General features: G+C 36.2%; 1 protein-coding gene across 1 annotated transcript in view; it reads right to left on the reverse strand.

The window, feature by feature from the left end:
- Nucleotides 1-12,996, reverse strand: part of BRWD1 (bromodomain and WD repeat domain containing 1) — a 123,001-nt gene that overhangs the window by 25,871 nt on the left and 84,134 nt on the right. Inside the window, exons 30-36 of the mRNA XM_070466778.1 lie at nt 12,284-12,439; nt 11,945-12,065; nt 9,965-10,090; nt 7,469-7,541; nt 6,378-6,419; nt 4,480-4,626; nt 3,335-3,487 (exon numbers count right to left, since the gene is read on the reverse strand). Of these exons, the coding sequence (XP_070322879.1) occupies nt 3,335-3,487; nt 4,480-4,626; nt 6,378-6,419; nt 7,469-7,541; nt 9,965-10,090; nt 11,945-12,065; nt 12,284-12,439 (818 nt within the window). The remainder of the gene's footprint in view (nt 1-3,334; nt 3,488-4,479; nt 4,627-6,377; nt 6,420-7,468; nt 7,542-9,964; nt 10,091-11,944; nt 12,066-12,283; nt 12,440-12,996) is intronic.

Genomic DNA, 12,996 nt, shown 5'->3' on the forward strand with positions numbered 1-12,996 from the left:
TGTCATTAAGATGTGTCCTAAGGTAACTGGCTCTTCACCTCACATCATTTCACCTAAAAAAAGATTTCAAAGGAATGTTCTACCTTCAAATACAGGAGGAAACCTATACACACAGACACACACATACATATACACACACACACACTCAATGAGTATATGTGAAATCTGTAATCCCTCTTATCTTTGAAATGATGTTTAACAGTTATTTCTAGTATTTTATATATATATATATTCAATTTACTCTTTTTCTTCAAACCTGAACTCTAGCGTGTCACCAATTTTAACAAAAGTGATTCTGTTCCTTAATCATATTAAGTTTGAAACCTCTGAGAATCTTGAGTTATCTATATATATGAAAATTTTATGAAAATATATATGAAATTTTTCATATATATGAAAAATCATCTAACAAGTGCTAAAATTATCAGTTCAACATGAATATGGGCATGTCTCAAAAACCCCCAGTTATCACTATGCACAGTGGTAAATGGTAGAAGACTGGTCAGGAATGTACAAGGATACCTGGTTTCAGCACCACACTGTATTTTAAATTTCGCCAGAGCAATTAGAAAAGAAATAAAAATAACTCAGGTTGGAAAGGTAGAAGTAAAACTATATATATTTGCAGATGAAGTGATCCTATGTATAGAAAAAATCCAAGATTCTACAAGAAAGCTATCAGTGCTAATAAATTAATCCAACAAAATTACAAGGTATGAGAACAGACAAGAATCTGCCACCAACAATGAACAAGCACAAAAGGAAATTAAGAAAGCAACTGCATTTCAAATAGCATCTAAAACAATAAAATATCTGGGAATACATTTCACCATGGAGTGGGAAGTCTCCACTGAAAATTACAAAACATTGCTGGAAGAAATTAGACCTAAATAAATGGAAAGGCATCTGGCATTAAGAGACAGAAAGACTTAGTAATGTCAAGACACCAATACAGTCCAAAGCCATCTACACACTGAATGCAATCCCTATCAAAAATTCAACTTTTTTAAACAGAAATGGAAAAAGTCAATCATCACATTAATAATGAATTGCACCCCTGAATTGCCAAAATGATCCTAAAACAGATCAAAACAAGAAGACCAAAATTTCCTTTGTTCCAAAACATACTACTAAATGTACAGTAAGCAAAACATTTTAGTACTGACATACAAGAAAGACAAAGAGACAGACAGAGACTCGTATGTACAAACCAATGAACAGAACTGAGCTCAGATACAAATCAATCTATCTTATCTAGCAAATTAATTTTCAAAAAGGGTACTAGACCATTTAATAGGGAAAGAACAGTCTCTTCAGCTGACTGTGCTATAATACCCAGATTTCTACACACAGAATAAAATGGACCTCTGTCTCACTCCATACACAAACAGTAACTCAAAATGGATCAACAGCTTAAATACAAGAACTAAATCATAAGAACACATGAGGTCAATCTTTATGACATTCAACTTGGCAATGGATTTATTTTTTTAACTATTTTGACCACTATTTCCAAACACTTGCCTCTATAAATTATTCCTTAATATACATGTATTCTTTTCCACAGTTAATTCTGTCTATAAAAAAAAATTAAAACTGGAATTAATGAGTCAAATGGCGCTTATTTTTCAAACTGCTCCATAACAGTGTCACATACTTATAGGCTCTGTGACCCTAAGCAGCAATGGGTTCTTAAATATGAAACCAAAAGCACAGAAACCAAAGGGGGAAAAAAAGTTGATTAATAATTTTAATTTTATCAAAATTAAAAACTTCTGTGCATCAAAGGACATTATCAACAAATAAAAAGACAACCTACAGAATGAGAGAAAAATAACTGGAAAACACTTATTTGATAAGGACTTAATATCCAAAATATATTTTAAAATTCTTACAACAACAAAAAGACTACAATGTCTATATAATTTTTTTTTACAAACAGAAAATAACAAATTTTGGCAAGTATGTGGAGAAACTGGAATCCTTGTACATTGCCAATGGGAATGCAAAATGGTCTAGTCATTATGGAATACAGTTTGGTGGTTGCTGAAAAACATACCCTATGAACCAGAAATTCCACTCTCAGATATATACCTAAGAAAACTGAGGACAAGAACTCTTACAGATTCTTACATTCCCATATTCACTGCAGCATCAGTTACAACCACCAAAAAGTAGAAAACAATTCAAGTGTCCATCCACAGATTAATGAGCCAAATGCCATACACCCATATGGTGGCATATTATTCACCCCACAAAATGGAACAAATTTCCAAAACAGGCAACAACATGGATGAACCTTTAAGATAAGATGCTAAGTGAAATAAGCCAGACACCAAAGACAAATTCTGTATGTTCAATTTGTATGAAATATCTAGAATAGGCAAATTGACAGAGATACAAAATGAATGAGAAGCTATTAAAGGCTGAGGAAAGGAAAGAATGTGGAGTTGGTTGCTTACTGGTTACTGAGTTTCTGTTTGGGGTTATGCAAGAGTTTTGAAAATAACAGTGATGGCTGATCAACACTATGAATGTAATTTATGTCACTGAATTGTATACTTAAAAGTGATTAAAATGATAAATTTAATGTTATGTATACGTAACCACAATTTTGAAAATTTGGTCACATAATACACCAAAACCCATTAATTGTGCACTTTAAATGGGTAAGCTATATGATGAACCCTCAAACACGTATTTTAAACAAAATGGAAAAAAAGACATGAATGAAATTTATTTTCTCTGTGAAAGGAAGTCTCACAAATGGTGAATATTGATGAAAACACAAACTGAGAAAAATGTTAAGACTTGAATGTCAAATTGATCCAATAAGCAACCTGGATATTGAATGTGAAGGTTCTTAAATTAAGATAACTAATCAGATGGCTCACATGTTTCTTCTTCAGATCCAAATTATTAGTATGCATTAGTAGTCCCATCCCCATCTCAGATTTTCCCTTTCTTACTTGTAATATTTGTCCAACCTCTATAACTAAGTTCCCAAAGTTCCCAATCCACTTTTCAAGATTCCTGTATGTAAGAGAACAGACTTTTCTCACTATACATCCAACACAAATCTGTTCATTTTTCACAGGTCTCCTCACTGGTACCAATCTTCTTTTGTTTATAAAACCTTAGGAAAGACAAAAACTGTCACCAGAAAACAATGATTCCACAGCAGATACTTGGGCTGTGATGAAAGCTCTATTCTTAAGAGTAGTCTTATTATACTCATTGTTCTTTCATGTTTCCACCTCTACCAAACAATAGTAAATCATCATCTACACAGATCACACATATTTTTTTTTTAATAAACCACTTTTAAAATTACCTTTGATCTTTTGTTTGGTGTATATGCTTTTGCATTGCTAAATATCAAACGGATGTCTTTGCAAAATTCCAAAGGGCTGTCATAGTTTCCTGCTTCTAAAGTTTCCCTTACTGTTCCAAAATCCATTGGAGTATCTATAATGTCTCGGTAATCCTAGATTTTAAAAATAATAGTTAGTTCAAAGATTCAATTCCTGTTTTTAGAAATGTAAAAGTGCATCAAATCTCTAAAACATTCAAAATGACAGAAGAGAAAAAGGTTATAAGGATCTTAAAAATCATTAATAACTTTAAAAAAGACACTCAAACATACAGACAAGAAATGGAACAAAATTATATATTTGGAACCAGGATATGAAATTGTTTCTATTTCCTTCTGTATACTCTACTATATAATTTCTAAGCTTCCTACAGCAAATTTGTGCTTTCTATCTTTTAAAAAGGTCATTGTTACAAAAACTACTGTAATGATGTAAAGTAATTAGCCTCCAACTAAAAAGGTCATTTTTTATTTCCCTGTTACAAAGTGGAGAGTGACACTTAAAAAAAAAAAATCTTTACTTGGATGAGTCAGGTCTTAGTTGCAGCATGCTGGACCTAGTTCCCTGACCAGGGATTGAACCCAGGCCCCCTGCACTGGGAACAGGGAGTATTAGCCACTGCACCACCAGGGAGGTCCCAAAGAGAGACACTTTTAACCAATTCATAGTTTTCCCAGGGTTGGGCCTACTAACCCTGCGATAATGAGGGGTAACATTGGTAACCCAAGGTACAAGGTACAATTTCTTGAATTCTATTAATTCAAGAAACTGTAAAACAACTCTTCCACTGCTGTCTTAGTGGTAAGAGACAAAGTTAACATTAAGCCTAGACATCTCACTTTTTGGTTGCTGGGATGCAAGGAGCGGGGGTGGGGGGCGGGCGGGCGGTTTTTCTTTTTTTTTTTGTGACTATGCCTTGAGGCTTGTGAGCTCTCTCTAAGTATCCCAAGCAGGGACTAACCTGGGCCACAGCAGTGAAAGCCTGGAATTCTAAGCATTAGGCCACCAGGGAATTCTAGACATCTTACTTTTTCATTTAAACACCCCTACCCTAATCTCCACATCAATAAGAAAAGCACCAAACATTCAAATAATGACAACTTACTGGATATTCAACCAAATCAACAGGTTGTCTAAATGGTTCAGAATCTTCACATTGAAAAATTAGGTTCACTAGTTCTTTACACTGTCTCTTCCAGTTGTTTTCAACATAATTGTTTGTTTTGATGCTCCTTTTTTTCCAATCATGAACCTAAAAATACATTTACAATATTAAAAGTTTTCTCAGCCTTAGAAAAGCTGCACTGTGGTATGGTATGGTACAGTAATGGTAAAAAAATCTAACTGAACTGGTGTCTTCTGTACTATGTCAAAATATGTCATTATATGATTTTCTGTCTACTTGTGAAAAAGTCCACTTAAAAAAAACAAACCAATAATGTCATATCTGTTACTCCAAAAGCACATTTTCATTCGACCACTTATCTCCTAAGTTTAAGAAATGTTCACACAGAATATTAAGTACCCACACTGAATAACATAGTAGGCAGAATAATATCTACACCTAGGTCCCAGAAACCTGCGACTGTGGCCAAAGGGACTCCACAAGTATGATTAAAGGAGTGGATTTTGAGATAGGGAGGTGGACCTGGATTATCAGGGTGGGCCCAATGTAATCACAAGGGTCTTCATACAAGGGAAGCAGAATGGTCGGAGGCATACTGGGAGATGCTATGCTGCTGACTTGGAAGATGAAAGAAGGGGGCCATGAGACTCCAGAAGCTGGAAAATGCAAGGAAATTACTTCTACCCCAGTTCCAGAAAGGAACACAGCTACGCTGATACCCTGACTTCAGTCCATTGAGACCCATGCCAAACTTCTAATCTACAGAACTACAAGCTATTTTTATTGCTTAAGCCACTGAATTTGTAATTTGCTACAGCAATCATAACAAACACTAAACAGATAACTAAATTCTTAAATCTGTTTAAAAGTGAAATTATATGAAAATGACTATTCAAGTCTTAACTTTTCAATGTTACTTGAGGCAACATATTATGAAAATTGATGTGACAGAAAGCTTAATTTAAGCATCATTCGAATGAAATTTAAAATAAGTTAACATTATTAAGCATTTCCAATTAATAACCTTTACTTTTAATTAACATGTTACATTAGAACTTTTTAAGAACTGCTGATGACACAATTTTAACTCATCCAAAACTTATTTCTCACTTTATTCTCCCCTACCCCTCCAACAAATTCTCATGTTTTTAAAAGGTCCAGTCACCAAATCCTAGTTTTTCCACTAAAAGTTCTCATCTTTTTCCCTTCCCCTCTGTTCCTAGCCAGCACTATCGTTTTGTTTTTTTTTCAAATGGCCACATGGCACAGTGGCTTGTGGCATCTTGGTTCTCTAACCACAGATCGAATCCGAGCCCTCAGCAGTGAAAGCAGAGTCCTAACCACTGGACAACCAGGGAATTCCCAGACAAAACTATTCTTGACTAGGTTTCCCAACTTTTACTTAAGATTCTTGCAATGAACTCCTAACTTTAATATACTTAGTGCCTATTCGCTTATCCTTCAGAATCTACCGTTTTGGCTATGGAAAGTGACTCTACTAAAAATTTAAATGAAATCCCTGGTTTTTAATATCATCATAATCTGCTCCCAACATAAAGGCTAGATACAACCACTTGGATTGCTCCAAAATTTAACCCCTACACTAGCCAGGCCAGTGTTCTCAGTACCCACCGACATGCCATACTTTCCTACTTTCTTAAACCCTATACTATTTGAATTTCCTCTTCTTACTCTCTCTCATTCTGAGAACACAGAGCAAATCCCAACTCTTCCACTAACCTTACCTAGCCATCCACCTTCCAGTGATTTCTCCCATTTCTCTTATAATATTCAATATACCTTTTCAAAGACAACACCTAAAATCTTACATTGATATTAAATCAGACAACTAAGGTTAATCACACAGATTAACTTACTCTCCTTTTTCCAGAAGATGTTTTAGGAAGATCACTATCATCCTAGGAATAAAAATCAGAGCACTTTAAGTGGTAAGACTGTCATTAGACACGCAATAATCTTAACATAAAGCATATCAAAGACTTTTTAAATCCTACAAGGGTTGTAACTTGTAACTGAACCACAAAAGACAGACTATCACATGATCTTCAAGGCACTCAAACAAACTGACCCTTATTCTTATTAATTCTTTACATTCCCTAATATAAATATGCACTAATTCCAAAATATAGCTGTAACAAGTTGCTCTGTGCACATTCACAGAAGACATGCACAGGATAAAGCTTGGAAACAACAGTCTCCCACAGAGGCTTACATTATGTAAACTACACGTTTTATCACTTAAATCACATATTAGCATACTCATTTATATTCCAATATTAAATTAGCATGAAAATCAGTGAACCACGGTAATAGTTTGTGTGGAAACTGACACCACAGAGTATCCTTCCTCCAACTACATACAACAACCTGATTTTGTATGAAGTGAAATTCCACAATACCATGAATATCTGCTTTGTACTTACACTTCAACACCCATCTTGAGTGAAGGACTTTAGGGTACTTAAAACATAGTAATGTTTACTGATTTTTAATTACAATTAAACCCAACTCTCAGATACTGACTTTTTTTTTGGCCGCACTATGTGGTTTGTAGGATTTGAACCCGACCAGGGACTGAACCTAGGCCACGGCAGTAAAAGTGCACAGTCCAACCACTGGACTGCCAGGAAATTTGCTCAAATACTGATTTTACCAAAAATATTTCCAAGGTAGTTCTTATACCACATCTTTCTCTACCTAAACTTTGGAAAGAGAACATGTTCCAAACCTAAATTACTTCTCTAGACATTACTTGTTTATTTAGTATCAATTATTGTCTATTACCTCACTGACCATCTAGATAATTTTAAACTGTAGTTTTATCGAGTGCCCTATTTTCATAGTTCACTGAACTGATATAGGTAACCAACGTTTTCTACTTCATTCTTCATTCGAAGTCATCATTTGAAATAAACAAAAGCCATTATAAAATTCACAAACTTCATACCAAATCCTCGGCATTTTGCTCATCATTTTCGGAAGTGTTAGAAAGTTCTGAGATATTTATACAGTCTTGATTCCTAAAAGACAATTTTTTACTTTAATAGTATGCAAATGTAGTTGTTGTTTCTGAATATTTAAACTACCTTAAGATACAGCTCCCCAACTATGCAAACAGCTACCCAACTATGCACACACAATTAAAAGCAGCAGAATATCAGGTTTTCACTCTATCCTCTGTGGAAATAATTAATCATACTAGAATACTAAAAGTAATTTTTTTCAATTAAGTATGTTACGCAGGTCAGGAAGCAACAGTTAGAACTGGACATGGAACAACAGACTGGTTCCAAATAGGAAAAGGAGTATATCAAGGCTGTATATTGTCACCCTGCTTATTTAACTTATATGCAGAGTACATCATGAGAAACGCTGGGCTGGATGAAGCACAAGCTGGAATCAAGATTGCCGGGAGAAATATCAGTAACCTCAAATATGCAGATGACACCACCCTTATGGCAGAAAGTGAAGAGAATTAAAAAGCCTCTTAACGAAAGTGAAAGAGGAGAGTGAAAAAGTTGGCTTAAAGCTCAACATTCAGAAAACTAAGATCATGGCATCTGGTCCCATCACTTCATGGGAAATAGATGGGGAAAGAGTGGAAACAGTGTCAAGACTTTATTTTGGGGGGCTCCAAAATCACTGAAGATGGTGGCTGCAGCCATGAAATTAATAGACGCTTACTCCTTGGAAGGAAAGTTATGACCAACCTAGATAGCATATTAAAAAGCAGAGACATTACTTTGTCAACAAAGGTCCATCTGGTCAAGGCTATGGTTTTTCCAGTGGTCATGTATGGATGTGAGAGTTGGACTGTGAAGAAAGCTGAGCACCGAAAAATTGATGCTTTTGAAAGTGTGGTGTTGGGGAAGACTCTTGAGTCCCCTTTGGACTGCAAGGAGATCCAACCAGTCCATCCTAAAGGAGATCAGTCCTGCGTGTTCACTGGAAGGACTGATGCAGAAGCTGAAACTCCAGTACTTTGGCCACCTGATGAGAAGAGCTGACTCACTGGAAAAGACCCTGATGCTGGGAGGGACTGGGGGCAGGAGGAGAAGGGGACAACAGAGGATAAGATGGTTGGATGGCATCACCGACCCGATGGACATGAGTTTGAGTAATCTCCAGGAGTTGGTAATGGAGAGGGACCTGGAGAGGGAGGCCTGGCGTGCTGCCATTTATGGGGTCGCAAAGAGTCGGACACAACTGAGCGACTGACCTGAAGAACTGAAGTATGTGTGGAAACTAAGCTGGTAATCCAGAAGTACTGTAAGTATGGTCTCAACTAGATGAATACACAGACGAGTTTTTCTACGTTATCACCATTGGTAATATTTGTACAGTGAGTATCAGGAGAACGGCTAATTTGAGATAAAAGAGAATAGGAAAAAAAAAAAGGGGAAGTAGAAACTGAAGTAAATTACACCTTGACCTCACTGTAAACACAGCAGAAGAAAGAATGTTAAATAGGGCTATCTAGACATGACGGGGATGAAAATGGGCATGAGAATTCGGGGGAAAAGGCAACAAGCTTGAGTGTTCCAGACAATGGACAGATTCTGCCCAGGAGGGTGAAACAGACTGGAATCATTTATTCACCAGTTTGGAGCCAGATGTTTAAAATAATGCCAGAATTTAAAAATTATCTTCTCTAATACATAATTCTTTCAAAGAATTTTTATAACTGTGGGGGAAAGGCATATAAGATCATACAGCAAAATCATGTAACATTTTAAAGGAAAGAGGCTGAGTAATGTGTCCAAAGTCATACAGAAAGTTGACTAGCAAGGATTATGTTGGGACTAGGATCTCAATTTGCAGGTCAGTTTTAATCCTACTATTTAAAACTGATTTCCAAATGCCAGAAAGTGTGGACTATTCATACATATACACTTTCACAGGATACAATCCAAAACAGATTAAAACTCAATCTAATCATGAGAAAATATCAGAGGACCCAAATTAAACTACAAGTACTAAATAAGGGTACAACATTCATTAAAAAATAATGAGGTAATTAAAGAAAGAAAAGACTAGATTAAAGGAGACTATGAAAACCAAAGAGCGAATGCAGTGGGAATTCCGGATTGGATCCTGCACCAGAAAAAGACACTGATGTAAAAACTGATGAAATCCAGATAAATTCTGTACTTCAGTCAATAGTACTGTACCAAGGATAGTTTCTTAACACTTCATAAGGACACCACAGCTGTGTAAGATGTCAACCTAAGGGAAAACAGGGCAACTCTCTGTAGTATAAAATTATTTCAAAATTTTAAAGAAACAAAAAATTTGTTCAACTTCTTATTCCTTTACCTAACATAAACATAGGAAGAGAAATTTAAAGAAATGTCCTTTAACATAACACATTAAAATGCAACAAATTAAAAACACAATATGCAAGGTAACGTTTCCACAACATCTATAACATGAGGTCACTTACTTGATAAATTTTAAAAGCTGGTCTGTTATCTTCTTAGCTGATCTTGCAATTACACTCTCAGGTTCATTAAATGTTCTGGCATTGTGTTCTATATATCTGACTTCCCAAACTAACGCAGATAGCCTCCTTCAAAGTAAATAACAAGGAAGTTAGCATTTAAAAAAGAAAATACAGAAACCAAGTTTAAAAATCCTGCATGTTAAGCCAGTATGATACAGTAAAATAATGCTGTCAACTTCACCAAAGTCATAGCAATTATATTAGAAGCTGAACTGCAGAGAATACATTTAAGGACTGAAAATCTTAACAGATCACTTAATCACATCCAGAAAACCAAAAAGGCAACTCTTCCTTTTCACACTGCCTTTAGGCATGTTTGAAGCTATACACTCAATGAATGAAATGTGTTAAATACCATCAATCCTAATATCTGACTACAAACTGACAAAGTAGTTTCTGACTAAACCCACATTTGCAACACTACAGAGGTAAATTAACACCAACAATATGAACAAGAAGTCAGTATTTTGTGAAGATAATTTCTCAAAGTTGCTGAATCATACAGAATAAAATACCATCACCTACTTAAAAAAAAAAAAATCATTGAGATTGGGAAATTGTATGGTTTTCAGCACTATAAAAGCCAGAAACAAAAAGCTGATGATTCCAGGAAATTAATTTTCAAAGGTCAAAGTCCAATTATTAACGCAGTTTAGTTGCTCAGTCGTGTCTGACTCTGTGACCCCATGGACTGTAGCACGCCAGGCTTCCCTATCCATCACCAACTCCTGGAGCTTGCTCAAACTAATGTTCATCGAGTCGGTGATGCCATAAAACCATCTCATCCTCTGTCATCCCCTTCGCCTCCTATCGTCAATCTTTTCCCAACATCAGGGTCTTCTGCAAAGAGTCAGTTCTTCACATCAGGTGTCCAAAGGATTAGAGTTTCAGCTTCAACATCAGTCCTTCCAGTGAATATTCAGGACTGATTTCCTTGAGGATTGACTGGTTTGATCTCCTTGCATTCCAAGGAACTCTCAAGAGTGTTCTCCCACACCACAGTTCAAAAGCATCAGTTCTTCGACACTTAGCTTTCTTTATGGTCCAACTCTCACATCCATACATGATTACTGGAAAAACCATACTTTTGACTGATATGGTTTGTCAGCAAAATAATATCTCTGCTTTTCAATATGCTGTCTAGGTTGGTCATAGCTTTTCTTCCAAGGAGCAAGCGTCCTTTAATTTCATGGCTGAAGTCACTATCTGCAGTGATTTTGGAGCCCAAGAAAAATTATTAACTAAATTTTATATTTAAATGGAGCAGCTTTTGAAAGATAGAGACCAATACAGTATACTAATGCATATATGTGGAATTTAAAAAGATGGTAACGATAACCCTATATGCAAAACAGAAAGAGACACAGATGTACAGAACAGACTTTGGGACTCTGTGGGAGAAGGCGAGGGTGGGATGTTCAGAGAGAACAGCATTGAAACAAGTATACTGTCAAGGGTGAAACAGATCACCAGCCCAGGTTGGATGCATGAGACAAGTGTTCAGTGCTGGTGCACTGGGAAGACCCAAAGGGATTGGATGGGGAGGGAGACGAGAGTGGGGATTGGGATGGGGAACACATGTAAATCCATGGCTAATTCATGTCAATTTATGGCAAAAACCACTACAATATTATAAAGTAATTAGCCTCCAACTAATAAAAATAAATGAAAAAAAAAACCAGAATACTAAAGACTAAAGAATAAAATGTGTTACCTTCCTTGCCCAGGTTCTATCCATACATACCCATAGGCATCTAACCCTGTCTTACACACAGGACCAAGAAATGACTATAATGAAAGAAGAGAATGAAATGGAAAATAATGTGAATCAGCCCCCACTCCAGCACTGTCAACCACTACTACCTCTTTTCACTCTAACTGGTACGGCCCAAATTATCTTTAAAGTAAGTTTCTACTCACCTGTAAAATCGATTCACAAGTCTCATTCGAATGGTGTACAGATCAGTTGGGTAAGCCACTACAGTACAGTACTTAGGGTATGTACACAAATCAACTGGACCTGCAAAAGCTGCTGCGATATCTGTAACGGCAGAAGGAAGAAACTTCATCTAAGTCATGACCTCTATGGGACATTTCTCAACAAATCACTCATAAAACAGAACTACCATCAACACTGCAGGCTTACCGCAAAAGTAACAAATGGAAATTGTAATAAAAGAACACAATCACATTACTGTTTTAAAATACCTCTGTGGAAAGAAATTGTGAAAATCAAACTTTTCACCATAAAAAACTTACCAAGATTCAAAAGTTGATCTATGCCACTAATAATTCGTTCACATTCTTCATCTCTTGATTTCTGACCCCATTCACCATCTTGCGGTTTGTAGAGCAATTTCTCTAGCTCATCTGAAGTGACAGAAATACTAGCGCCTAATTCTTCAGGTGGATCAACTATGATTTCATCAAAAAAAAGAAAAGAAAAAAAAAAAATCAAACGAGAAACCAAATATACACTATATTTTAAATTCAGCTGCCCAAGTTCATAAACAAGATACTAACCAAAGGAAAAAGAAGCTAATTTGTAGCGGACAAACCTGGCCAACTCCACTTAAAAATGATTAAAGTTAACATTCCCAGTAATAGGACAAACTACTATCAGATGTCTCCTATAGGATGTACTGGGAAAGCCACAACATCACTTCTCTGACAGGACTGTCAAACATGCAAACTCCAGAATTAATCATGGGGGACATCAGACAAACCCAAACTGAGGGAGATTCTACAAAGTGGCCAGTGTTCTTCAAAGGTATCATGGCTGTGAAAGATAATGAGAAAATTCAGGGACCACAGACAAAAGGAAATGGAGAAGACATGGCAATGAAACCCAGTTCAGTTCAGTCGCTCAGTCATGTCCGCCTCGTTGCGACTCATGAACCGCAGCACGCCAGGCCTACCTGTCTATCACCAACTCCCGGAGTCCACCCAAACCCATGTCCATCGAGTCAATG

This window comes from Odocoileus virginianus, chromosome 4, assembly GCF_023699985.2.
Source record: "Odocoileus virginianus isolate 20LAN1187 ecotype Illinois chromosome 4, Ovbor_1.2, whole genome shotgun sequence".
Taxonomy (NCBI): domain Eukaryota; kingdom Metazoa; phylum Chordata; class Mammalia; order Artiodactyla; family Cervidae; genus Odocoileus; species Odocoileus virginianus.